Source organism: Larimichthys crocea, chromosome XI (assembly GCF_000972845.2).
Source record: "Larimichthys crocea isolate SSNF chromosome XI, L_crocea_2.0, whole genome shotgun sequence".
Lineage (NCBI taxonomy): Eukaryota > Metazoa > Chordata > Actinopteri > Sciaenidae > Larimichthys > Larimichthys crocea.
Window position 1 is genome coordinate 10,196,908 of NC_040021.1, and position 27,738 is coordinate 10,224,645.

The 27,738-nt window shown below is 39.5% G+C and overlaps 2 protein-coding genes across 11 annotated transcripts; both read left to right on the forward strand.

The window, feature by feature from the left end:
• The first annotated feature begins 1,258 nt into the window (after window positions 1-1,258).
• si:dkey-119f1.1 (Structural maintenance of chromosomes protein 6-like) lies at window positions 1,259-15,368 on the forward strand. 10 transcript variants are annotated; one of them, XR_003463208.1, is made up of 32 exons: window positions 1,259-1,365; window positions 1,745-1,897; window positions 2,026-2,161; window positions 3,026-3,131; window positions 3,333-3,469; window positions 3,900-3,961; window positions 4,042-4,122; window positions 4,251-4,352; window positions 4,749-4,868; window positions 4,991-5,089; window positions 5,319-5,465; window positions 5,957-6,045; window positions 6,168-6,332; window positions 6,457-6,635; window positions 6,860-7,061; window positions 7,285-7,399; window positions 7,529-7,689; window positions 7,826-7,961; window positions 8,286-8,366; window positions 8,520-8,690; window positions 9,370-9,507; window positions 9,602-9,747; window positions 9,842-9,967; window positions 10,104-10,209; window positions 10,459-10,611; window positions 10,822-10,919; window positions 11,160-11,287; window positions 12,016-12,323; window positions 12,625-12,777; window positions 13,330-13,340; window positions 13,997-14,045; window positions 14,332-15,368. XR_003463208.1 is itself a non-coding variant. In XM_027284350.1 (28 exons), exons 2-27 carry the CDS (start codon window positions 1,757-1,759, stop codon window positions 11,254-11,256), a joined length of 3,294 nt encoding a protein of 1,097 aa, XP_027140151.1. In that variant the 5' UTR covers window positions 1,259-1,365; window positions 1,745-1,756; the 3' UTR covers window positions 11,257-11,287; window positions 11,788-11,979. The 10 variants fall into 10 exon arrangements, 4 of the variants coding, with proteins under 4 accessions (XP_027140151.1, XP_027140152.1, XP_027140149.1 ...); XR_003463209.1 differs by lacking the exon at window positions 13,997-14,045 and having other exon boundaries at window positions 12,625-12,847; XR_003463207.1 differs by lacking the exon at window positions 13,330-13,340.
• Window positions 15,369-18,428: 3,060 nt separating this feature from the next.
• tmem18 (transmembrane protein 18) lies at window positions 18,429-20,777 on the forward strand. Its single transcript, XM_010734701.3, has 5 exons — window positions 18,429-18,622; window positions 18,785-18,902; window positions 19,458-19,512; window positions 19,617-19,710; window positions 20,067-20,777. The coding sequence occupies exons 1-5, from the start codon at window positions 18,530-18,532 to the stop codon at window positions 20,163-20,165; spliced, it is 459 nt and encodes a 152-aa protein (XP_010733003.2). The 5' UTR covers window positions 18,429-18,529; the 3' UTR covers window positions 20,166-20,777.
• The last annotated feature ends 6,961 nt before the right edge of the window (window positions 20,778-27,738 follow it).

Genomic DNA, 27,738 nt, shown 5'->3' on the forward strand with positions numbered 1-27,738 from the left:
GACAAGTCGTTTCTTCAGTCTACTTTTCTGACGCATCGTCTTGGAGAAGGAGCATGTGTGTTTTTCTCCTGCATCGTCTTTTAAGCTAAGTAACTTTCACGGTTTACATTTTAAACAAGAAGTTGAGGTTGCAACTGCAAAATGATGTCTTTAAACTTTGCCTCACTCACTCCACATGTGCAAAAATGTACTGTATTCACATCTTTCTTTACAGGACAGGTGCTTTCATGGAGGTAAAAGCTTTGCAGTCATTGCTCTGTGTTTTCTCGGCTCTTTCAAAGAACAGTGAGAAGGAAAGATTATTTCATGTTAACTTGCTGAATATGACTGAAGCTTAGCACTTATTCTACTGTATTGTGTGTATTGTGTATTGTGTATCATGTTGGAGGAGGAGTACAATGCTCTCTCTAAATAACTTTAGCAGGTTACATTTCCAAAAGGCAGGAGGTAGATCATTTGAGTTCCAACTGTGCTCACACAATGATACCCAAACCAAGGATTGACACACCTGCACGGTGCACAACCCAGGTAATGAGGAGGAAGAAAAGGACCTGGAAGAGACAATGAAGATGGTCGTGTCCATTGTCCAGAACTACAAAGAGAAGGCAGAGTGGGCAGGATGAAGGAAGAACAGCAAAGAATAGGAAGAAGAGAACATGATGTGAAGATGAAGAATTACCGGTCCTGTTGTACAGGAGAACCAGCAAAAGATAGCAATTCTTCTTGCTACTATCTGCGGTCCACCCTGTACGATAGACTGGTAAGGGAAGGTGTGATCAGAGGAGAAAAACTTAAACCAGCTACAGGGCAGTCCTTCCTCTTTAAAAGTCATCTGGGAATGAGTGCTGATCTCTCTTTCTCTCTCTTATATGCAAATATCTTCAGAACACAGAACCATTTTCATTCTAAAGAGAACTGGAATTGAAACTCTCATTTGCATACATTAATATTCAGCAAATGAAATGTAAATCACACCTGCTGAACAGATCTAATCTTTATAAATCCCCATCACTTTAAGAGTTACATACGTTGTTTTTGGTGCCTGTTTGTTTCCCAGATATATTAGTGTGTGTGTGAATGGGTGTATAAGAGACATTAACTTAAAGAACTTTGTAGAAAGGCGCTTTATGAAGTTCAGTCCATTTCCTTGTATTAGTTTACGGGCAGACCTGCCTTATCCAATATGGCGGCGACGTCGACGTACGATTCAGCGCTCAATGCGGCGTCTATGTATATATGTCTATGGTGAGGAGGACCTCCTGTATTCTCGCGAGATTTCCCGGGCAGCAGTGGCGGGCGCGAATTCGATAAGTGGTCCTCCCCGCTGCTGCCGACCAGCTGCTGTGTGCAGCTACCGTGAAGCAGGTAAGCAGCCGCTTCCGATCCAAACACAACAACCCGTGGGATTTGTTAATAACAAAACACACCGCCGCACACGTGGTCCAGCTGAATCCTTGTTAACGCTTAAAGCGTTCAGCGTATAAAACTAGCGTAGCCCCAGCTGAGCTAGTTGTGTAGCGTGGCTAACTGGCTGCTAACTGGTGTTACTCTTTTGTTCAGGTGTCGTCCAGAACTCTGACAGTTGGTTATTAACTGTACACGATCTAACCAACACAGCATACCTGGCGATCGCTAATCCATTCAGCTGGAGAGCTGTTGTTTGTTAAAGTAAAGCTTGACACCGTGCTAGGAAATCTGTTGTGTGTGTGTGTTCACTTTCAGTTTCATTTTACTCTGAACGTAGGTTAAGCTGTCCATGATGTCCAAGAGGAAGAGTACCACGGTCAGTGACAAGCCCCACAAACGGGCCAAAGCTTTGGAGGAGGAAGAAGTGGACGATGCAAACGTGTATGACAGCGAGCAGGACGAGCAGGGCGATCAGCTGCTGGGTAAACAGGTGTGCACGGTCACTGCCTATAAGCAAGTTCATGTTCCTACAGAGAAGATCCATCTGAAACTTTTGAAATCATATATGTGGTCGTGCATTGGAGAGAAGAAGTGACATTAATAACTTTTTGTGTTTAGGCACAATCTGCTGGTGAGGTGGTGAGTGATGCTGGCATCGTGGAGAGCATCACGCTGAAGAACTTCATGTGTCACTCTCTGCTGGGCCCCTTCACCTTTGGCTCCAATGTCAACTTTGTCGTCGGCAATAATGGAAGTGAGTGTAACCTCTTTAACCTGCAAGGTGTTTTTCAAGAGACTGGGGTTGTGGAAAGTATTGAGATATTACAAATCCTGTGGCTGTTACTATGGCAACCGATGCCCTAAACTTAACCCAAACCTGTTTAATGGGAGGTTAATGTTATAGCTGTCTCGCCACACGTTAAATAAAAAGTAAAAGATGTTGCTGACCTCAACCTCGACCATGCGCATTTGTTATGATGATGTAACTTTGCTAACACAAACAAGCATCTGACGTTTGCAATAACAAAAGTTAAACAATAGGGTGTTAAGCAGGAAGCTGGTATGTCACATACTATGTGGTTTGAAGAGATGAACAGAAAATAGTTTTTCTTTTTTTTTTTTTTAGTTACCAGGAAGCAAATTCTCAAAAATGTGTTTTTAAAATAGTTTAATGTTGTTAAACTTTATATTTTAGTACTTTTTTTTTTATCCTGTTACCAGCGTTTCACGTTTACCTCAGACCTGTGTCAGGATTGTAAGACATCAGCACTGATACAATAAACTAATTAGTCATTACCCACAGTGTGATCTTGGTTTCATCAACTCCACACTGATCCACGACAAACCATCTTGGTTTTGTTTGTGCCGCTGGATTTTTTTCTTTTTGTATATTTCGTCATACTATGTTTGTTTTTGTTTTTTTTGTTTTTTTGTTTTTTAATATGAGCTGCTATGTGGCCTTCTAACTTGGATCTGTTGAACACAAGTCAGGCTTTTTACTTTAGGTTAATCTTCTTTCTGGAATATGCTTCGCTCTTTTGTGTCTGTCTTATGTTCCTGTTTGTCCTGTGTGTGTCTAAATATTTCTTAATGTGTACACATTGTGCTTGTGTGACAGGTGGGAAGAGTGCTGTTCTGACAGCCCTCATAGTTGCCTTAGGGGGAAATGCACAGGCCACAAACAGAGGATCGTCCCTGAAAGGTTTTGTGAAAGAAGGGGAAAGGTAAACTTGCAACACGTCATGCACATTCTTTTTTTTGTCACGCACTTTCTGAGACGGGTCATAGTTGAACTTAAGAGCCTGTCAATCTAGGCAGATTTTTTTACATCTTACATGGCTCCTCTCCTCTAACAGGCAACATCTATGAAAAGTTGCATCACTTGACTCACAATAGATTAAATGTGCATTACTCTCTGTCCTCAGCTCAGCTGATGTATCGATCACCCTGCGTAACAAAGGAAGGGACGCTTACAAACCTGAGGTGTATGGTCCAGCCATCATTGTTGACCTCAGAATAACACGTGAAGGGTTGAGAACCTATAAACTGAGGAGCAAATCAGGTAAATATTGTGAAGTATTATTCTTACAGTATGTTGGTAAGATACTACTGCTGCATTGCGATACTATATAATAATTAAATAGTAAAACATTTCTAAATTATGTTTAATTATGTCAAATGTTTCTAAAGAATTTATGACCTTAAAGCTAAAGTACAGAGTGGTCACTGAAACAAACGCTGATTGGATCAGTCAGTTATCAGAAAATTAATTGGTATTTTGGTCATGGATTAATTATTCAGGTTATTTTTTAGCCATTTAAATGTGAGAACTTAAAACATTATAGTAAAACATTATAGTGAGACATTATAATAAAAAAAAAAGTGTGTAATATCTTTGGGTTATGAACTGTTGGTCAAACTAAAGAGCAATTCGTCACATTAAGCTTTAGGAAATTATCACCAAAATTCTGTTTATATTTAATCTCTTACAGGTCAAATTGTCTCAACGAAAAAGGAGGAGCTGCTATCCATCTTGGACAATTTCAATATACAAGTATGTACAAAGTTGTTTAAACACAATTTAAATCTTGTGAGATGAACCTGAAGTCATTATTAGTTTGTTTTCTTCCTAAGGTCAACAATCCTGTGTCAGTTCTCACTCAAGAGATGAGCAAATACTTCCTACACTCAAAAGGAGAGGGAGATAAATACAAGGTAATTATATATTAATATATGATATATGATTTTTTTTTTTTAAATGTTTTTCTGTTCTGATTAATTTTTTGCGAACTTGTGAGACAGATTCTTATGTTGTTGTTGTTTCTTTTTCATTTCTCGTGCAGTTTTTTATGAAAGCTACCCAGCTAGACCAGATGAGGGAGGACTTCGTCTACATCAAAACCACCAAACATGTCACCGAGGATAAAGTTGAACAACATAGTGAGGTAAGAATTCATCCTCCTGACATGTTCATATTTGAAGTGGTTACAACAATAATAATAACAATAGCAATCGGTGTAATGACAATCTGAAAAAATAATGAGACGGTGTAAAAAGGACTTACTCGTAATGATCAACCTATAGAGACGTCCAAATTTGCTGCTCTGTTTCACAACATTGCTTAGCTGTCCGGTCCATAAATGTACTGTTTTAAGTCAGTCTCACTGCATTCGTTGTATGTTACCTTCCCAGCACCAAACATCAGACAGACATGGTAGAGACTAGCTAGTGGACATTGTCGAGCATTTGGCAGCAGATACATTGAGACCACAATAAAAGCTAAAAAAGTAACCTTTAGCCATGTTTTATATGACTTTATGTGATTATTGTCACTGTTACAGTGTTTAAAAGACTTAAAGCGGAAGTACCTGGAGAAAGAGGACCGTTACAAGAGTCTGGAATCACTTGATGAAATGCACACTAAACTGGAGGAGCTGCAGAAGCAAATGGCTTGGGTTTTGGTGAGATCTTTTTAAAAGATTTTATTTACTTTTTTTTTTTTTTTTACTTTTTCTCCCAATTTGAAATCAACCATGTTCACCCACTATCAATAATATAAATAATATTGACGTAAATGTTGCAGGTGGCTGAGGTGGAGAAGGAGTCGGACCCAATTAAAGAGAAACTGCAGTCTGACAGACGTGCTACAGAGAAATATAATGAGAAGGTGGATGAGTGGAAGGTGAGTTTGTATTCATCATAAAATCTTTTAGATTTGGTCCTCATCATCATAAGTGATAACCCCTGAACTCTTTTTTTTCTCTCTCTCTCTCTCTTATGTTTTTAAGGATAACAAAACTAATTCTTGGTGACAGCTCACACCATAACTGTGCAGTCAATGCGTAACTCTCCTCTGCCTTTTTAACATTTAACCCTCTACTCCTCTGATCCGCTTTATTGTATTAATTCAGAATAAGGTGGAGGAGGCTGAGAAGAAGCAAAGGCAGACCCAGGAACAGCTGGATGGCATCACGCAGCAACTCTCTGAGCTCCAGTCCAAATGTGCTGAGCTCAAGGCTGAGGTCCAGAGACAAAATAACACTCTCAAACAGAGTGAGGTCAGTGTTTAGACAATGCGTTAGTGAGAATGCAAGGCAGACAGTGCTGGCGCTTTAATGTCATGGAAGTGATCTTTAGATTGTCAGCTACGGGAATGAGATGGAGTGATGTGACCGTAGTTACTTCCATTATGATGTTCATTGGCATATGAGTTTTTTGTTTGTATCCAGATATTTAGGTCTCCCAGCTAATTTAATAGTTATGAACATGTTAATAGGGTAACAATTTATCTATAATGTATTATATCTACAGTACAGCCAGACTCAAAATTGATTTTCCAGTTGCTAACATGTTTGATTTTTGTGTAAATGTAGTCCAGATAAACTTGGCTCAGGAAATGTTTAATTTGTCCACCGGAGTAAAATACAGTGCATCATAACTTCCTGCCTTGTCATCTTGTCAGATATGATCAGAGCCGAGCTGTTGAGATCATGCCGTCATGTTGTGTAACTGGTTTTGTTTCTGTTCTTCAAATATGTGTGCAAACTAGGTCACTGTCCACAGATGCAAGGCCAACCTTAGGGATCTGGAAAAGGACAAAGTCCAGCTATCCTCAAGGATAAATGATCTGAAGTTGAGGTATGACCTTGTTTTGTTTTTATATCTCCTGTATTGCATTAGAGTTGAAACACATGTTTTTATTATGTGTTGACCTCCCCCCTCCCTGCTCTGTACTTTCTGTTCTTCGCTTATCCCTCTAGCATCAGTCAGACAACAGGAGTGGAGAGCCAGGCCAGGACAGAGCGTATGGGGCAAATACAGACTGAGCTGGAAAATCTGACACACCAGATCTCCACTCTGGGCCAGCAGATTGACCAGTATCAACACGCCTGCAGCCGTGCCAAGGAGGAACAAGGAAAGATGAGGTAGTGAAACAGAAACTGGGCACTGAAGTTAAATTAAATTAATCATGTAACTCAATTAGAGCTGGAATAACATAATATTCAGTAACAGTCTCTAACATATACACCGGCCTCCTTCTGTCTTCAGGAGAGAGCAGGAGATGTTCCAGAGGTCCACTGAAGCCAACAGAAGGAACCTGCAGACTATGGAGAGCAGTCGTTCCAATCGCCTACGCCGTTTTGGAGAGCACATGCCCACACTCCTCAACGCCATCCAGGAAGCTCACAAAAGGGGCCAATTCAAGCACAGACCTCGAGGACCTCTGGGTAAGATCTGGAGCGCAGTTGGTGGCGAAATTGTTTACAGCACCCACTTCCTTTTTAAATCACAAAGTGCACTATAAGATAAATATGTGTCTTTTCATTTAAAGCTGACCAATGTATTTTCAGGTTTACTCTTGTTTTTGTCCAGCTGTTCCAAAAGGTGACATCTGTGCCAAAAATGCATCTCAAACTTGCCTTTTTCTGTTTTTCATATTTTCTTCTTACAGGTTATCTCATTAGCCTGAAGGACCCAGAACTGGCCCTGGCTGTAGAAGTGTGCCTTAAAGGCCAGCTGCAGGCCTTCACCTGTGATAACCACGAGGACGAACGGGTGCTACAGGGCCTCATGTCCAGAGTGTTCCCACCTGGTCGTAGACCTGCCATCATCACCAGCCATTTTCTCTCACACGTCCATGACACAAGAAAGAGGTGAGGACGACAAAAAAAACCCCAAAAAACAAAGTTTGGCAACGTACTTCAGTAAAATCTTTTCACACAGCTTCTTCAGAAGCCAAACAAACTGTATTTAGCCATATTTGAAGCAATACAATAATTAATTGACATTGATTCATGTCAACCAAAGGTGTGGTTTAGTTTGTGTCACTGCATACCTGAAAACTTTTGCTCTCTCGCTTTGTTTTGTGTGTGACAGGGCCGTAAATCATCCTGAATACCCGTCCGTTCTTCAAGCTCTAGAAATCGAGGACCCTGTTGTCGCTAACTGCCTGATTGATCAAAGGGGTATAGAGAGCATCCTGCTTATAAAGGTGGTTTGATATGTAACCATGTATTTGAAAGTTAGGTGTACCTTCTTGTGTATGTTTTAACACCTTGTCAAAATCACTTTAGCGTTCAGAGGATTTGTATTTACACGAGTTGTGTGTGTGTTTTTACAGAATCGTACAGAGGCTCGGAGAGTGATGCAGGGCAAAAACCCTCCTCAGAACTGTAGTCAGGCCTTCTCTAAGGAGGGAGATCAAATCTTCATTAACCGTAGTTACACTGCTGAGCAGACTAGAGCCAACTACCTCTCAGGGGATGTTGAGGAGGAGATTAGGTTTGTACGTGTGGGTGTGTGGGTGTGTGCAGTGAGACTAATTTTACCTGATGAACCAGTCGGAGTGAGAACCTCTCCTCCTTTTTTGGTGTCTCTTTCTGGTTGAATGTGACTCGGTTCCTCTCTTTCCTCTCAGGCACCTACAGAGGGAGATGGAGAACCAGGAAGCTCAGGCGAATCGCTTCCAGCAACAGATGAGAAAGTTGAACGAGGACATCAAACAGAATGAAGGACTGCTGAGAAGAACCCACATAGAGCAGAAGACTACCAAAGTAATTCCAGTTACCTCTTTGAGTGTTTGTTTCGTTCTGACCTCAGGATATAATGACAATGTCTTAAGAATAGTTCCTTGTCCTTTCTGAGTATCAAACAGGGGAACTAATAGCTCACATGTACTAAATGTAATAAAATGTTCATAAACCCAAATCGCTTATTAGATTAAATGCACCAGATTTTGTCATTATTTCAAACAGATGCTTAAATGTCAAATAAACAGATGAGTTTTCAGTTGGAAAAAGAAGAAAATAAAACTTCTAAATCAGATCTACATCTTTCTAAAATCAAATTTTCTCATGAAGTTTGTATATTTGTTCTAGGACAAGGCCACGAAGCTACAGCTGGAGCTAACTGACCTAAAAAATGTGGAAGAGCCTCAGTCAGAGGACCTCAGGCCCCTGGTTTGTACAGAACACATCAATGCAGTGCAATAATCAGGCATATCTCAGTAGAAAATATTAGATTTTGACAATAAATGCTACATGGGAATTCACATTCAAATCACGCAATCAATAAGCTGCCCGTAACATGCTGCTGTCACCGCTCTACCACAGGAGGAAGATCTTCAGGAGATTGTTACTAAGATCTCGTCCAAGCGTGCAGAGTTCGATGAGGCACGAGCTCAGATGGCTGTGCACAAGGCCTCCTATGAGAAGGCAGAGCAAGAGTACAAGCAGCACAAAGAGCAGATCAACACGATCGCCGAGGAGGCAGACTCAAAAAAGGTAAAAACTGTAGACTAACCACAGATGAAGAAAGATTTACAGGAGCGAACAAACCTCACTATTGTAAAATTCCCAACCAACTTTTCTGCCTCCCAGAAATAAACCTTCATGGTGAGTCTACTGTATATTAACATTTAATCGTGTGTGTGTGTGTGTGTATATATATCTCATGCTGCTGCTCCTGTAAAAGTTTTTAATTATCACCTCAGTACTATTCCCATAAATCAGGTTTAATTACTTTCCCAGTGGTGTCACAGGTAACTTAAAATTAACTACACTATATTCACTGTGAGGCTCCTCCTGCCGACAAGCTGCAAGAAACTTGATTTGACATAAGAACGATCTTGTAGGGGCGGTCGGTAGCGTAGTGGTTAAGCGGCCGCCCCATGTGTAGAGGCTATAGTCCTCGCTGCAGCTGGCCCTGGTTTAAATCCCGCATCGGACGGCTAATTTACTGCGTGTCACTCCCCCTCTCTCTGCACCCTACTTCCTGTCTATCTTCAGCTGTACTATCAATAAAGGCATAAAAGGCCAAAAAAAAAGAATGATCTTGTATCTTAGTACATAATTATGTAAAGGTCTTAATCTAGAATATAAGTTGTTTCGGAGGCTGTCAGCAGAAGCCACTATCCCCTGACTACTGACTGACGTTCATGTGGTTACTGTTGTCCTCCTTCAGGAGGAGCTGAGTAAAACCGATCAGGAGGTGATGAAGTGTAAGCATCACAAGAAACACTATGACGACAAACGCAGTGCACATCTCGACAACATACAGACCCTCGAGGCCAACCTGGAAAGCAAGGAGCAGGAACTTGAGGTATCAATTTAAGTGATTTAACAGTATAGTCTATTGTACTTTTTACCTGCATTGAGTCTCAGCAATTGATGATTTGTTTCACCCTGCGGTTCAGGCATCTATAGCCAAGGCCACCAAAATCTGCCCAGAGCGACTTGAGGTCCGGCGGACAGCCAGGAGTCTGGACAGTGAGATCAACCGTCTCAAGGTCAAGATCACGACTCAGCAGGAACAACAGGGGGACCGTGAGGAGGTTGTAAGGTGAGTTACTCAGACCCTTGTAGCAGATGATAATCTAATAACTGCCATGTAATGTTGAAATGTTGCTACAAGGTTCATTCTTTCCCACATCCAGGCAGTATCAAGAGGCTCTGGAGAACTACAAGAACATGGCACAGCAAATGAAGAACCTCAACAGCTTCATCAAAAGTCTGGATAGTGTTATGAACCAGAGACTCCAGGTTTACGCTGAGCTCAGGAGGTAAAATGTCAAATGACCCTTTCACTGACATTTCTAAACAAAACATGAAATTAAAAATGGATCGCTCTTCAAGCTAATGGATTATCAGAATAAAAGAAAAAATGTTGTTTTAATTCTTCCCTGCCATGTCCACCAGGTTCCTCTCAGCGCGCTGTAAATACTACTTCGATAGCATGCTGGCCCAGAGAGGTTACACTGGAAGCATGACGTTTAACCACAAGAGCGAAACCCTCTCCATCTCAGTAAGAAGAAAGTTTGATTCATCAGTCAGACAAACATTTCAACAGCCTCATTTCTCTCTCTCTCAAAAAAAAAATATGATTTTTGTTTTCATACCACAAATCATAATCGACTCCAGTATTCTCCAAAACAAGAGCTTGGACGTGAGAGGCAACAGTTGTCTTTGCAACATCTGTTACACATTGCAATTTTAATTTCCTCACAGCAAAGATTTCTCGTACAAATGATTTCCACCTCTCCTCCTCCTGTAGGTGCAGCCGGGCCAGGGAAACAAGGCTGACTTGAGTGACATGCGCTCGCTGTCTGGAGGCGAGCGCTCCTTCTCCACTGTTTGCTTTGTTCTCTCTCTTTGGGCCATCACTGAGGCGCCTTTCCGCTGTCTTGACGAGTTTGATGTTTACATGGTAATAAGAGCCAGTTGTTTTTTTGTCTTTTTTTCTTTTTGATATTGCAAGTTTGTCCTGACATGAGTGCACACTGCCTTAATTGCAAACAGAGATGATCTGTACTTTGAGAGCATTAAATAAGCATTAGAAGAGGAAGTTGGGAGTTTCTACTCTCATCTTATTGTTTAAAAGATAACACAAATGTTGGGTTGTTGTTTGTTTTACCAGGACATGGTGAACAGGAGGATATCGATGGACATGATGCTGAAGGTGGCTGCTGGTCAGAGATACAGGCAGTTCATCTTTCTCACACCACAGAGCATGAGGTATTTATTCATACATCTATTTGTTTATATACAAGTCTATGAAAGCAGCTAGACCACCCAGATGTGATTTATTGACTTACTTACTGTATATCCGTTGTAAATGGGCTATGACCGAGTAATTTTTTTTTTCTGAGAGAAGGCCGTGTGATCTTTAGTATGTCTTCCCTGGGAAAGACCTCAAGCAACTTCACTTCAAAGATCACGCTGTCATCATGAATGCTTTTTTTTTTCTTCTTCCAGTTCTCTCCCAGTGAGCAAAATCATCCGCATCCTCCGTCTCAAAGATCCAGACCGTGGCCAAAATAACTCACAGAGGAGTCAAAACGAGGGCCAGTAGTGTTGCCAGTGGTAATTTAACGACAAATGAGGTAACAGGACCACTAGCAGCTGCTAAGAGCCTCCACCAGTCAGACACCAGTATGCCTGTTTCTGTCTTCTGGGGACAAGTGCAGTTCACGGATAGATTGCTTCTATCTGTTTGAAAGCAATAATAATTGTAATAATAATTAAAATATTTCTGTTAAGTAGAAAGTGTGTGTAAAATGTTTTGTCCTATAACACTGAACCAATAAAATGTTGTAAGCACTGTTACTGGGGAAGTATTTTTATAGCCATTGTTAAAATAACCGTTAAATATCTTAAAAGGAAGCACATTGAAGGAATTAATGATGTCATTGTAAGTCATATTTAATATTCATTAAACCAAAGACGTTCAGAGACAAAAGTCTTGGTGTTTTTTTTAAGTGTATCTCAGGAATGTGGTGAGTCTGTCTCTAACTAGAAGTCATAATTTAAGTTCTCTTTGTTTTTTTACCGCAGTGTGACAGGATGCAGTTAACACACAAGCTCTATGTGTGTTTTTCCTTAGCTGTGCTCATTATTCACTGGATAAAAGTGATGCTGATTTGGATCTGCACTGAAACCCTGAGACTTAAGATCAGTCTTGTGAGGAGGGAGGATTTACACCTTTAAGGGCTCCGTGCCAAATCCTGCACACGAGGCGGTCCACTGGAATGCACTTCCACTCATGCACATAACGTCTGTTGACAACATACCTGACCTGAGGGAAAGTGGTACTTTTTTTTTTTTTAACTAGATCCCTGAGAGCTGCAACAAGCAGACAATATGAAGCCCAAATCTCTTCCATCAATGTTGTTCGATAGAAATTCAGCAGCAGCCAAGACTCTGAGCCCAAGGGCAGCAAAATATCAACGGCATGTGGACTGTGCGGATCACCAAGAGAGCCTACATCACTCAGGACACGACAAAGGCACACAAGACGAGAAGTGCCACAGAGGAGTTCATTTTGCATTTTTGCCAGAGAGGTACGAGCAACTGATAGACGACGAGGCAAAAGAAGAGAAGAAGAAAAGGAAGAAAGAACAGTACAAAAAAGTCAAGAAGGTTGGTTTCATCTTTACATTTCTTTGAAATGTTAATCAATAAACTTGAAAATGTAACCACAAACTGTTGCAATTATTGTAAAAACTCCAAAACTCAAAGGTCATCTACAGAAATCTGTTGGACCATTAATTATCCTCAAGAATTTGCACATCATGTGGGCTGGTTTAGTACTGTGTGTTCTTCTAGTTCTGTTGTAGTTTGGGATTATTGAGGTCATAATTACTCAAAGTATACAGCCTAACATTAAACACTTTTTCTTCCACATATATGTCACATCTGTATTGTCTTTGGCAACCAGCAGCAGCTCATCTCGGATCACTGGCCTCACTTCTTGGCTCAGGTTGACCCAGGCGGACTAAAGCCAGAGATTACTTTTACTAAAGAGCTTTAAAGCTTCATTTATGTCACCTCTCTGGCTGGCTGGCTGATGAACGTCCTGACAAACAATGAAGAGGTCAGAACATGCTGTGCACTTCCGCTAAGGAGCTGGTCTGCAGTTATTATCACCTTATACCTGAGTGAATGTTAGTAATTCAGCTTTATCCTTTCAGTTCTTTTGGATAAATACAGCACGGTCTGTAAACATGACACGACCAGATGTGCCAAATTCAGCAGCAGCGGGGACTCTGAACCTACATTTTACCACATCATTACTGAACAGATGGATTTATAATCCATGTTTAAGTTTGATTGATGAGGAAATTATCTCAAGTAACAACATTCCAAGAAGTTTATCAGTTAAGTGATAAGTGATAAACCTGACTCACGTATTAATATTGTACATTAACAGACCTGTTAGATGATTGGGTTTGTTAAAATGTTCAGATCATAAATGAGTGGCAGGCATTAAAATTCTCATTTCCGCAAAACAATGAGCAGGTAGAATGTAGTTTTTAAAAAGCACAAGTACTTAGAACAATTTGCTTGTGAATATGGACTTAAAAATACACATGTCTTTGTTTGAAGATCCATGAATTAATCTGACTTTTTCTGCCTTTTCTTGTAGTTTCAATTTGGGTAAGTTGAAATATGAACTCCAATTGTTTTTTAATATGGCATCAATCAATCAGCCTGATTCAAATTATTATAAATATGTTGTTGATCATTGGAAAAGAAATGAAAACAGCAAGCTGACCACCAATCAGTTGACTAAAAATAATAAAACTTGCCTTTATCTTAAAAATCATCCTTGATAATATCTGCACTATTCTTTTCATTAAGAACGAAGCTATAGTTTTACTGTTTAAATTACTTAATGGGTGATCTGCAAGAAAAGGAAAAGACTTGTGGAATCTAATCCCAACCAAGATACTCCAAAGTTCATCAGTGACCTGATTGTTTACACTGAGGTGTAATCATCACATCAGACATCAGCAGCTGACCTACATAAATCTCTGCTGACTATTCATTCTTGACATTGTAAATGTTAGATAAAACTATTATTAAGTCCATTAACTAGAATTAGAGTTTGGAGCTATTAATATACTGCTTATAATGTGTACTTTTGTTTTGTTGTATTAGTTTAGTAGTTCACTGAATCAGTTTTAAGTTTAGATAATGTTATTAATAAATTCAATTGGTGAGTAAGAGTAATTTTTACATACTTCACTGAGGAAGTAGGATTGTTTTTGCTCAATTTGCCTCAGACGTCTGATTTCCTGTATCCGCTTTAGCCGGTCAGCCCTTTCCTGAAGAGGACAGGAGACAATAGAGTTCGCAGAGGTTTGTGTTTATGTTTTAGGGATAAATGCACGCTGAACCTCTCTTCCTGTAGTGCTATTGTTTTAAAACAGCACATGAGCAGGGTTTCTGCATGATTTCCTGACGGTTTCTAATTCATCATCACATTTTTAAACTGAATTCTATCAGAATCATTGATGGCGTGTCTGAGTTTTGCAAGAAGAAACACCTGACTTTTGTGACTCAACCTTGATCCATATTAATCTACCTTTATTGCATTGATGTCAAAATATACAATGATTAACCTATGTGTGTGTTTGTCTTTCAGAATGTTGGTAAAGCGCTTCGCACCACCTGGAAGTATATGATGCTTGGCCTGTACAACTTTGCCCTCAGCTACTCTACTCCGATCACAGTTGCTGCTACTTTTGTCCCTGACTTTCACCCAGGCCGAAACAGGACCTGAGCTGAGCCACGTGCACCTCCTCCGGTTTCTTTGCAAACTGTACTGGATGTAAACAGCTGACCAAAGACGTTTAATATGTTTTTAATGGTTGTGTATTTAAATGTACATTTTTATATTTCTTTCTGCACATTTTAATCAAAATATGCTTATTGTGCCGTAGGAAATTGACTGGTGAAGTCAGAAATTGACCTTTTTTTCATGACATTTTGAAAAAAGGCACAGTGAAAAATGATTTGCTATCTTTATATATGTACTCCTTAAGGTTAAACGCACCCTAGTTTAAACACTGCAAAACGTATGTGCCTTTTTCACTCGAGCATCTAGCCTGTGTTTGCATGTGTGCAGAGGGATAATATTGTGAGCAGGGACGTCAGGAGTATTTACTGTAGCTGCAGATAAAGTGAATCAGGGCAAGAAAGACTTAACGGGAAGTGATCATCAGTGAAGTACGACAAAAGACGAATATGTTGAGACTGAAAGGTGTGGACACGCAGTGAGGAAAAAAGCAGGGCACTCTATACTTCAAGAATGCAGCAACTGAAGCATTAATGATCTCCAGAGTAGTCCAGACTCCAGAGAGTTTGTTGAATGAAATATAACGTGGGAATTTTGAAGGTAGTCCTAAACATTTCAGCGTTTGCGTACATTGCAAGTCGTGATAAGTTGGCATGTGATAAAATGTGAATAAATTGTGCACCAAAAGATGTCTTTTCTTATATTTTTGCTTTAATAGGTTTCTGTGTAAATTATCTTCTTCTGCCAATAGGTTCTTTGACTTAGTGACAAAGTTAAGTATAAATCCATATTCATTTTATCATAGTATAAATGGAAGGAACAAACAAATGATTTAATTTGAAATATAAAGTGGACACATTCTGGAATAAAGGAATCTGAAAATGTGTGTATTTTCTAAATTATTGTGTGTTGTTACTGCCTGGTGAGGAGAGGAGATGTGAAAATAGCAGACTGGCTGTGTGTTCACTGTGCTCTGTATTTGACTTTACCTTGGAGATCTAGAGCACCAGGGTAATTTGACATCATGCAATAGCAGGACCATATCTGATTTACTGTGCCTGCCAAGGTGAGAGGGATAGGTGAATCCCAAGTATAAGTCACACGTACTCCCTTATCTGCTTAACTGCTTGTTCATCGAGAATATGAAGTGTGGCTGTGGGCTGGGTAATTTTTTTGCTGTTGAATTGGCTTTGGTGCTTGAAAGGTGGAATAATCCTCCAGTAGCTTCTCAATGATGAAGCCCTTGTCTGCCATAACTCCAAGATTCCCAACTGCCTTGTTAATGTCTTGTCAGCGACGAGCCAGTGAATAATTTGGATGCAAAGGTGATTACACTACAGGTGTGTCTCCAATTAAAGCTTTGGAGATGTTCTAGCTCTTGTATCTGAAGGTGTTCCAGAGTGGAGGGTCATTGCCCCTAGACCAGGCATGTCCAAAATCTAGCCCAGGGGCCAATCACGGCCCGTGGTCAGGTTTCATGCGTTCATTTGTATGTTTTAATTTTAAAAATGTTAGTATTGGCCCCGGGGCATCTACACATTGTCAGATCTGACCTCTTTAAAAGAAGTTGGACACCCTTGGTCTAGACTCTCACATTTGAACTCCTTAGGCTGTATTGCTGGCATTTTACAAGTTGTTCTTGTCAGTGGATCCCTTTACAAGGTACAATTGTAGAAGTGCTCTCTTTAACTATCTCTGTCAAAACTTTCTCCCTGAGGGACTAAATGGTGGTTAACTTGGTTAATACATTTTTTTGCTGTGATTACAAAAAGATCCTGTAAGTCGCATGTACTAGCTTGCTTTCTCTCAAGGAGTATAGGCATATGACAGTGTTGTAGTACTCGAGATCAGTCTTGGTCTCAAGACTGGTCCTGAGACCACTTTTTGAAGGTCTTTATATCATCTTGGATCCGACTGCATTTTTACTCAGTCTCGTCTTGGTCTCAGATAAAGAGGACTCTGGATTTTATTTCAAGACCACAATTGCGGTGTTTCATCACCAGTGTTTCCTATTATTCGCCTAATAATGTCTGGTTTGTCTGGCCACGGTATGAAAATCTTTTTACAATTCAGGCAGAACTTCAGTTTGACTTTCCAGATCAGCAACGTCGGCGCACAACTTAAGAGAGTTAAACGATGAAAGCAGCTAAGAAATGTTGCAAAAGTTCCTCTCCAGTCTGTAGTTATAGAGCAAATAGAGTGGTCAGATCGAGGTTTAACCACAAGCCAACAGCTGTTCCAAGTTCCTCAAACAAATCAAACTGAGTATTTAGGACGTTAAACCTCCTGCTTCTAATGAAACTGATAAATTGACTCATTTGTCATTTTTTAATGTTTGTTACTGTTAACAGCTGTCAGCGGTTGCTGCCCTCCTACACACACACTCCTAGAAAGTGATTGTGTCCGTCTGAGAGGAGACGTCAGCCAAACCTACTGTAATAAAATCTGACTTCCTGAACCACAAAGAGTTCATCTGCAAAACAGCGTCTAAAAGTGAACACAAAGCAGGATATAAATCCTGCAATACACTTACTGAGGAGGCTGGAACCACACTTCTCCCAAAGAGTTTTAGCAATTATTATTATTATTATGATTATTATTATTATTATTATTATTATTTGCTGTTTAAATACTAAAGCTGGTCTTGGTCTTGATTCGGTCGAGCCCTGCCTTGGTCTTGGTCTTGTTTTGGTCTCAATACACTCTGATCTTAATCTTGACTTTCTCTCGGTTTAGGTAGTCTTGATACAACACTGGTATATGTTTAGCCCAATGTCAAGAGCACAATATCCACCAGTCATTTTTCATCATATTGGTGGCTATGTCATTCCATGTTAATGCCCTATGGCAGGCATTTCCATATCTGGCCCAGGGGCCAGTCATGGCCCGCAGTCAGATTTAATGCGGCCCACAGCTTTGTTTTTATAGTATATTATTTATGGCATGCAAGGATGGTCAGATACTGTATGGCTGGCAGATCTGGCTTTTTTGGTTGACATAATAAAGCATTTGCATGAGCTAAATGTTAACCTCTAAGGACATAACTGCTGGTGTTATGTACCTGTCGATGTGACACAAAATATTACTTTCTGAATGATCTTGTGAAAGAAAAGATCAAGAGTGAAACGTTATAAACTTAAATGTTAACAGACTTTGCATTACTCACAATAAGTCATGACTTAACAATGAGGTTCAGATTTGTATCAACTTCATGCAGGTATAACGTATTACAAACAATTTATTCAGTTATCTGACTTCAGATGAAGAAAGGCAAAATATTTTTATTTTTTTATAGATTTGTTCACAACTGATTGGCTTAGATTTGGTTACAGTCCCATTAAGAAATGATAATTGTGACAATGAGAATAATTTTTTTTACAGAACAGTGCATTTGTTTATACTACGGGTATCTTCACATTGTCAAATCTGGCCCTCTTTAAAAGAAATTTGGACATCCCTGCCCTATTATTGGCAGTAGCAAAGACTTGGCTTGGGAACCAGAGGGTGGCTGGTTCAAGTACAGCATGGACCCGAAATATGGAAGGTGGACAGGTGCCAGTTCACCTCCTGGGCACTGCCAAGGTGCCCTTGAGCAAGGCACCAAACCCCTCCAACTGCTCGCAGAGTGCTGGTCTGGCTGGCTGCAAATTGCTCCACCATCTCTCTCCACATTTGCCTTTATACATGTACTTTATGTGTGTTTGGGGTTGAAAAATGCATGTAAATAAAAAGTGAGTGAAAAAAAAGCATTTCCCCGTTGAGGGGATTAATAAAGTATCTCTTCATTAATATTTAAAATGTCACCAAATCTCTTGTGACTATATGTTTCTACTCTCCTCCTTCTCCTCACTTCTCATGGATTACTTTTTAAATCTGAACAAAAAAGACACACTACACAACTTTTGGATTGGACACTTTTGTTTTGAAAGAAATCTAACCGGATGTGGGGGTTTTTGCCAACATCCGGTTCTCCTGCGACAGCGGTGTGTCTCTTCCGTTGTCGTCTTGTTTACATTTCACAGCGTCCAGCTTCAGTTTGGTGAAGATGACGCAGCAGAAAGCCAACAATATCAGCTCTATTCCCATCGACGCTTTCAGCAATTTAAGAATCACGTCGATATGGACGTTTCTCATGTCTGTAAGTGTTAAGCGCCTGACTCGATGCGCTTACTAGCTACGAGTTAGCTGCCGCAGTCAGTAGAACCTAAGTAACCATAGTTACACACGTGGAGCAGTTATGCTCCGGTTCTCGCACGACAGCTGTCCATCATGTGTTTGTTTTTGTTTTGACTCCTCGCAGGTGCAGTGGTCGGAGCCGTGGCTCATCGGGCTGTTGGTGTTTCATGTTGTGTGTTTGTGTCTGACTGTGGTGACCTGCAGGTACTACAGAGCTCAGATCTGTCACTTCCTGCTCATGGGTAAGAGGGAAAACTACAATAATGAATGAAAAAAAAAAAAAACTGGAAAGTTGTTGACTTATTATGTCAACTGCTCATTTACAATAACACAGTTTCTTCCTGTGACATGCCTGCATCTCAGGAGTCATTCAAAATTGGTGATTGATGACAAAATAACTGTGGTATCAGTAAAGTCAGTAAAAGTCAGAGCTTAAAATCATATGTCTCTATAATCTGTGCAATGTCTGACTTTAATTTGGAATATTAGAGAACTGCTTTGTTGGTTTTGCACATACATTGCTTTTATACACAGTAGTCTAGGGTAAGGGTAACTTTGATTATTTCATTTTATTGTTATTTCTATATGCTATATGTTTTTGTATGTTTGGTTTTTTTTGTCATTTGGATCCAGTACCTACCTCTCTGGTCAAGCTACTGATCATGAAATACAAAATGTCACCCTTGGAACCAATAAATTTTAATTTAAATCAAGTAAGGATAACTAGTTATTGATGACCAGAAAATCTTCCACAGGAGCAAATTGTCTGACATGACTGGCATTACCTCTCTCCACAGTTGGCCTGGTGTATAGTGCTGAATATCTAAATGAGCTGGCAGCCATGAACTGGAAGTAAGATTATTTTGTTACTTCCATGTGTGACATACATTGTTTAAAAACAAGACACATGCAGTAATAAAGACAGTGTCATTAAGCTTTATTTATGTTTTTTCCAGGTCCTTCTCTGATTTCCAGTACTTTGATTCCAAGGGCATGTTCATATCTTTGGTCTACTCTATTCCTCTTCTGCTGAATACAGTCATCATCGTGGTACGTTTATTGTTTATCCTCATCCTTGTCACACCATCTAAATGTTAAATGTTAGCACTACTGAATGATAATAGACCTTCTCTATGTGCACTGAAATACAATGCAACGGTACCCAGGCGATTGCTACACATTGCCAAGTAATTCAGTTTTCTCTTACTCTGGGCTGCTTGTCACGGTATCACAGTTCCTTCTGCTAGATAAGCTTTGGTGTATTACCACCAAAAAATGATATCAGATAACATTTGAGCTAATACTGATATGTCTGCAATATGAAAATATTGGCTAATAATGTCAGCCAACCAATATATCAGCTCAACACCTGTTCATGTGAATGTTTTTCTGTTGTGCGTTGACAGATGGTGTGGGTGTACAGGACCTTTTCCACGATGACTGAGCTTAAGACACTTCAGCTCAAGCGAAAGGCACGCAGGGAGAAGAGAGAGAAGAATGACTGATCCCTCTCTTTATGTCCAAAAATGGACTTTGTTTGGAGGAATTAAGAATCAGTGTCTCTGCTTTGCTAAACCTGAATTTTGGAAGGAGGAAGGAAGACAGATTCCTTCTTGTGAAGGATTGTACATTGATGGAGGACTGGGTGTCTGTTTCTGGCAATGGCTGCTGTAAGATGATGCTGAATATACTGTACACTATGAGATTTACAAGGACCAAAGGACGTTTACTGTTTTATATGTAATGTTGTTTTAAAGGGTGTTAAAATGCACAGATAAAGGAAGTTTTTGAACAACTTTTCAGTGACTCTTTAATTTAAGACATGGGAATGGTGCAGTAGATTTTAAAAGGGATGAATATAAAGCATGGAGTGGAAAAGCAACGACTTTGTTTTTTGTGTCATCCTTATTTGTGGAAAGGCTGTGGTGGGTTAAGCATAAGTCTATGGCTGATCATCAATCCATTGACTAAGTTCTGATCTTGAGATCTTTCAAAAGTTTTTAGCTCAGGAAGGGAGAGTAAGGAGTAAGGATTTCTTAAAAAGTTGTCACATTGTGTTAAATAAAAAGAAAATGTGATGATATGCATTGAACATTAAAACCCCATATTTATCTGAAGTGTTTGAAAGTTTTTGGGAAAATTACACACCCATTTAGAATTTAATTAATATAATTTCAAAAACATTTGCAACAAAGACTGGAAAAGTTGTGAACAGAAACACCGCAGCCCTCTGTGGGTTCATTTTAGATGGAGTGAGGGGAAGTGGAAAACATGCCATGTGGTCTGATAAATCAAATTTTTAAATTCTGTTTGGAAATGATGATGCTGTGTTCTCCAGGCTTGAAAGGAGAGGGACCATCCAGCTTGTAATAAGCACACAGTTCATAAGCCAGCATCCGTGATGGTATGGGGGTTCATTAATGCTCAATGATTTATCCAGGTTTTAGAGTAAGTAGATGATGTCTTTTTCAGGGATGGCCTTATTTCAGTAAGACAATGCCAAACCACATACTGCTCTTATTATAACAGCATGGCGCCATAGTAAACTAAACAAAACTGACCTGCCTGCTCTCCCAACTTGTCACCTATTGAAAATGTTTGGTTGCATTATGAAACAAACACTGAGATGAAGCTTGTTGAACTGTTGAGAAAGCAAGAATGGGCCAATATTCCACTTAAAAGGTTACAGAAATTGGTCTTTTCGGTTCCCAGATGCTTAAAGTGTGTTGTTAAGAGAAGAGCTGATGCAACAGAGTGGTAAACAAACCCTCTCCCAACTTTTTTGAAATGTGTTGTTGGCATTAAAATTCAAAATGGGCATATGATTTTCCAGAAATAATAAAATGTCTCAATTTGCTATGTTGTTTTTGTGCTATTATTAATTTAAATACAGGGTTTCAGTGTTCTGCACAACATCACATTTTGTTTTACATCTTACACAGTGAGCCAACAGGGCTGTACTCAACAGTCCCTCAACAGGCTACTGTGAGCTGGACTTGCTCTGCTAGACTGACTGACTGTGTATCCCAGTATTGGTCCAACTTGTCAGACAACTCCCACACAGTGTGGGGGTTGGAGGGGGAAGTGAGGTCTTATGACCTGTCAGTAGGTCCAACAGGGAGGCGTTATCCTCCACATGAGGGGATGTTGGCTGTTATTTGTCATGATACTGGAAGTTTGGACCCCTTCATGTCTTTCAGCAGGCCTTTTTTACATAGGTGTTATTAATAACAACAAAGATGGCTTTGTTGTATTCCCAGTCGGACGTGACTGCCAACATACACATCATGACCCTGAAACTACAGCAACTAAATGAATATTCACTTGTTTTAATTTTTTATTATTATTCCCATCTGTGGTTTTTCCTGCCATGAGTCAAGTGTCTGCTGTGAAAAGGTCTGTCCCCACGGGGCTCCACCCTGTCACAGTTCAACACTGGTCCTCTTTCCTGTTAGTATTACACACTTAATTTCCTAAAACACTCTGGCAAGCCAACCGTCAGCCACATATTCCACAATAGCACATCACTGCTGGTAACATTACAGTAGTTACACCCATTGTCACTTTGAGTCGAGAGAAGTAAGGCTATTGTACAGGCTAATGTTGCATGGCTTGTTACAACTATTATTACATTTCTAAGGATAATAAAAATGAAAAGTGTAATTTTATGTACTAAATGTGGAGGTTGTTGCTGAGAATTATTTTATAATCACCTTTAATAATCTCTTTATGGTTGCAAAAAAGGCCTGCGGATGCAACACTAGAGGGCAGTATGGATTAAATGACTGGTTCTGCTGTCCATATGATCTGTTCTTATTTCCTCAACTCACCCTGCACTTTTTTTTTTTTTTTTTACTTTTTATCTGACAGATGTTTTACCTTGACCTCAATGTTGTTTTTATTTTATTTATATCACTCCTTAATTGTTTTTACAGATGCATCTGATATATGTGGGTGTGCTTTGCCCGCATTCATCTGTCATGATCCATCAAGTGTGGACATGATTGATTAGACTGCAGTTGTCATCTTAAGTTATCTCAAGAGAAGGGGGAGGAAAGGAACTGGGTGTGTTGCATTGATGGAGGTGGGGGATTGTGATGATGGTGAAGTGTCCTCCTGTGGTACTCTGACCTGACCTGGTGAACAAGGTGCAGGACTTACACACACACACACACACACACAGATATGATAGGTCTAAAGTACAAACACACAGAGATAAGACGGAGAAGTTCATATTTCTCTGTTGAATAAAATATTGGAGGATTGTATCTATACGTTTAAATCTTGTCATCTGATTGGTATTAAAGTTGAAGCCAAATTCACTGGTTCATATATCTCAGACATGGCTGCTTTCCGCTGGTTTGTCAGGCACAACAGTACGTTGCACAACATCTAGTCAGCTGCAGTCCTGTGGGTTAAAACACTCTTGGATAAAACAAAAAACACCTGTTAGAAAGATGGCTTGAGGAAAGGACCGTAGTGTTCAGGCCAAAAGGTGGGGAGCAGTTTATGACGATATGATCAAAATCACGAGACAATATTGGGAAGTGCATCTTCGGACATACACATCAAACCTTGAGGCAGATGAACTGCAAGTTTTATATTGATAGCGAGTTAAACAAAAAGTAGATGTAGTCCAACAGGGCACTTACCAACTGATGAGTGGAAGAACTTACCTTGTGTCAAAGGTATGAATTAAAGTGACCCTTGAAAAACATTTCCAGATGGATTAAATCGAGGATGATCAGTAAATCCTAACTGATAAAGTTGAGTATAGTAGAGATATGTCTGCTATTAGAGAAAATATTAAATGCATTTTACTGTATAACAATAGTAATGTCATAACACTTTAAAGTCTGAGATTTATTTCAAAATACATTAAATATGTTGGAAAATAGTTTAAAAGACTTTGAACAATATATCACTGAAATGTGGAATTAGAGGTTTTTCACCAGTTTTCAGTCCAGGATTTTGTGGGTGGCTCGATGACACGCTGAAGCTACCCTGAGCATAACCCTGCACCCGTAGCAGAGAGATAGAGATTAATTCATCTCACTCAGTGTTTCAGAGTTAGTCATGTCACTTTCTGAACTCATCTGACATGTTTCAGTTGCTTCAATGAGTGGGCATCCAGCGGACACACATCCCCAGTCCTGGACCTGAGAATACTGCTCATTTTTGACATATTAACATTTTTTTGGCCTTTTCAAGCTTTATTTGATAGAGACAGCTGAAGAGTGACAGGAATGCGGGGAGAGAGAGACGGGGAATGACATGCGGGAAAGAGCCACAGGTCGGATTCAAACCCTGGGCTTTCGCAGCAAGGACTGAGCCTTCACACATGGAGCGGCTGCTCTACCGACTGAACTAAATGCCGCCCCTAATTTCATAAACATGTCGATATTTTTAATCATTCAAATCTGGCTGGGTGGTTAATAACATTGTCTTCTCTGGTCTGACTCAGAACACGTATTTATTCTTACTTTACACAGACTTTAAAGGACTTGTGTGTGGGGGGGATTTAGTTGGATCTAGTATTGTAGTTGCTGAATGCAACCCTTACGTCTCATTTATAGCACAGAGCTACTACAGTGGTCGCAAACCACATGAAACACATAAAAAACCCAGTCTAGGGCCAGTTCTAGGCTGTCTGTTCAAGGCTACTGCAGAAACATGGTTGTTCAACATGGCAAATTCCCTGGAAGGGGATGTGATCCCTCTGTAGATAAAAATGGCCCATGCTAACAAAAACACAACATTTTGTTTTCTCATGTTATTCTACACAGATGACGGCATAGTCATAAATAATATATTCCATTTCTGTCACATTCTGTAAATAGAACCCACTAAATCTTACACACTGGACATTTAAGAAACATTTTGCGATTGTTGCCCAGAAACTGACATGCTTATCAAGGATGAATCATGTCAGTACATTATGGCGTGTGAGCTGAAGTTCACACAGGTTTTGTGCAGTGCGTGTCTTTTATCCATGCAAGACTCCATCAAATGAATATCCTGTGCATCATGTTATGTATGGTCAAGCTGACTTTGGGATCTTAACTAGAAAATAAAATATAGTTATGATGGTTTCAACGTGTTTGGCTGCACAGCATGGGTTTTTTAGCCTAATAACTGACTCACTGCTTGTCATGGTCATCAAGGGGAACTCCACCAATTTTACACATCAAGGTCTTGGAGAGAACTACTGCAAATATGAAAAAAAAAAAACTTGTTTAAAGCCCTGTGTGGCTCCAGAGGGAGCTTTGTCTGATAAATTGCCTTAAGTGATGCCAAGTTTTAACAAGAAAGGAAAATGCCTGGAATAATAAAAAAAAGACAAAGTCTCCAGTCCTGCTGCACCAGTTTTGGTCATTGTTTAAAAACTACCCATGAGGAGTGTTGATGACTTTACATGTAAGTCAGATGATGCATATCAAACATATCTAAGACTGTACAGTGTAACAGATGTTGGTAAAATGTAACTTTATCATTACGGTATAAGCAAATCATCCTTATTCAACAGGCATCACTTATTATATAGGACATAAACAGATTTATGTCAAATAATTTGTGAAAAACATTTCAACTCTTATAACATTTGATTTTTCAAATTCTTTGCAGGTGAACACCTGCAAGCCACCCTCACAACTCACCCTTGTCTAGCCTGAAACGACAGGTCGAGCCTCTAATGAGCTCAGAGTGATGCTCCTCTGGCTTTTTTTTATACCCATAAAAAAATCCTCGACATACAGTAAAGGCATGAGAATTTATTCTGACGTCTTGTGGATGTTTATGATTGTGTTGCATGTCAGGCCAACTGCCAGTTAATCCCTATATGCATTCTTTTCTACATATGAAAAACTCTGAATACGCAGATGTTGTAGAGGTCAGATATACTGTCGAGATGCTGAGTTTGTATCTCGAACACAGAAAGGAAATGAGCTCCAATGATGACTGTTTTTGCCGTCTGTCACCATGTTCAGTCAACGTTTCTATACAGTTTATGTTGGCTCCTGCTGTGGTTCAACATCTGTGGTTCTACTGGTAAAGATGTTTGGACAGAACTCAGTGTTTATTACAATGTTATGCTAATTAAGAACCACTTTTCCACAAATGTTGTACCGGTTGTGAATATACATTTCTGCTAGATTAAATCTAGATTAATTTAAAACATTTTTCTCAATGTAGCAATAAGAACTGGGTCTGGGTTTGTATTTCAACCTACAAAGATTTATGACCTGAATCTGCAGCTCCCCTCTGCTGGATGTGTAAACAAGCAACTGCTACATTTGCCACATCAACTTAAAGTCCCATTGTGAAACTTTTCTACCATAAAACAACAGATTTTAAATTAAATCATTTTGAGCCTACACTGATGTGTAATCGGGTGATTTGTGCCTCTGCCATTCCCATGCTACGCCTCTTACGCCTGTTCTTGCACTGTGTATCTTTGTGCTGTAACCCTCAAGAAGCGTTAGTCACACACCACCAACTATTTCACTGATTTTGGTGAAACTGGATCATATTTTATGGAGAAGGAGGAGGTTTTCTGGTTTTCCCCAGCTACACTGCCTCAGCTCTCTGTGATTTACAGAGTTTATTGATGGACAGTAAAGTAAACTGTAGCTGCTGTTAGCTCACTTTGTTATCCAGGCTGCATGGGGGTTCAGAGCACTGGGGTTTGTGTTTGTGTTTGTACCACAGGTGTTTTGGACCGCACGGAAGTGGAAAGCAAGGCACTGCAAGGGCTGACATGCACGAACATGAATCACAATCACACATGCATAGTGACTCTATTTTAATGCACACATAATCTCAGCCAAAAACATCTTTCACAAGTAGAAAAATAAAGCATCATCATGAACATAGTCTGAGCTATAATCTTTTGCTATACAATATTTCAAAGGACAAACTGTTAACTGTTAACATTTGTTTTTATCTCAGCTGTCACTTGATTTCCGCATGTTGAAGTATGACAGTTTATCACAATACAATGTGTCAAGTCTATGGCCTACATTCTTTTATATTTCTGATCATTTTTCAGTCCAGTCGTTACATGTAGCCTTTGGTCACAGTCACATGTAAGTTCATTTTAAATCTAATTTAAGCTGTACAATAGTGTAATTGTCTGTACTGTACATATATGATGAATGCAAGGCCCCAACGCCACAAGGCCCTGTGCAGTCCTCACTCATCTCCCAGCTCATGCAACAGTTCTGTCAAGCATCAGCTATTAATGCACTATAATGAAGCCTTTATATGGAGAGTTGTTACTAAACACATGATACGTGTACTTGCAGACAACTAGATTAAAGTACATTTGAGTATGTGTTTACACGCTACTTACAAATGCTAGGGGGAAGAGGGTTGAAATAAAATGTTACCCTGCAGCTTTGAGCACTGAAAGCAGCATACTTTCACCTGGTGGCATTGTCCTGTAGAAGCAGTCACTGCTGGTTGAGTTACAGTGTGACTGGGCATGCTCTGTAATGCAATAAAGAGAAAAGAGAAGGAGAGAGAGGGAAGACTGGAGTAACTGATACAGAGTGATAGATGACTCACTCACTGTGTGCTTATGAATGACTCACTGTGATATACATGATTATACTGATGTATTTTATTAGACATATTCTGCATACTGCTGATGTATAAAGCCTTGTACTGTTTTATATGGATTAAAATAAAATCACCAGTGATTACAGTAGAACCAATTAAGATATAGATATTTTTTTAAAAACGGTGTCACATTATATTATATTAATTTAACTTGTATTAATATATATATATTTTATGCTTTATGTCTCCAGGATACTGACTAAAAGCAACAGTAGGCTTGAACTCAGTGACTCACTCTCAGTGAGTTATTGATCAGCCTGTATCAATTACTACAGAAGACAGTCCAGATAGATGATGATCACCTTCTGCTTCAGAGTAGCTACTGAAAACCTCAGTTATAAACAACTTTATTCCAACATGACAATAATGTTTACAAATGTAACATGTTTTATCTTACAAATGTGATATAGTATATATATATATTATATAGATATAAATATAATAGAATATATATATATA

What these genes read in the sequence shown, in the direction of transcription:
- si:dkey-119f1.1 (XM_027284350.1), top strand. Translation starts at nt 1,757, where the DNA reads ATGATGTCCAAGAGGAAGAGTACCACGGTCAGTGACAAGCCCCACAAA. An exon ending in TAAACTGAGGAGCAAATCAG is followed by an intron (nt 3,470 to 3,899) that starts GTAAATATTGTG and finishes AATCTCTTACAG; the next exon opens with GTCAAATTGTCTCAACGAAA. An exon ending in AGCAAATGGCTTGGGTTTTG is followed by an intron (nt 4,869 to 4,990) that starts GTGAGATCTTTT and finishes TAAATGTTGCAG; the next exon opens with GTGGCTGAGGTGGAGAAGGA.
- tmem18 (XM_010734701.3), top strand. Translation starts at nt 18,530, where the DNA reads ATGACGCAGCAGAAAGCCAACAATATCAGCTCTATTCCCATCGACGCT. An exon ending in CTGTCACTTCCTGCTCATGG is followed by an intron (nt 18,903 to 19,457) that starts GTAAGAGGGAAA and finishes CTCTCTCCACAG; the next exon opens with TTGGCCTGGTGTATAGTGCT. An exon ending in TGAATACAGTCATCATCGTG is followed by an intron (nt 19,711 to 20,066) that starts GTACGTTTATTG and finishes GTGCGTTGACAG; the next exon opens with ATGGTGTGGGTGTACAGGAC.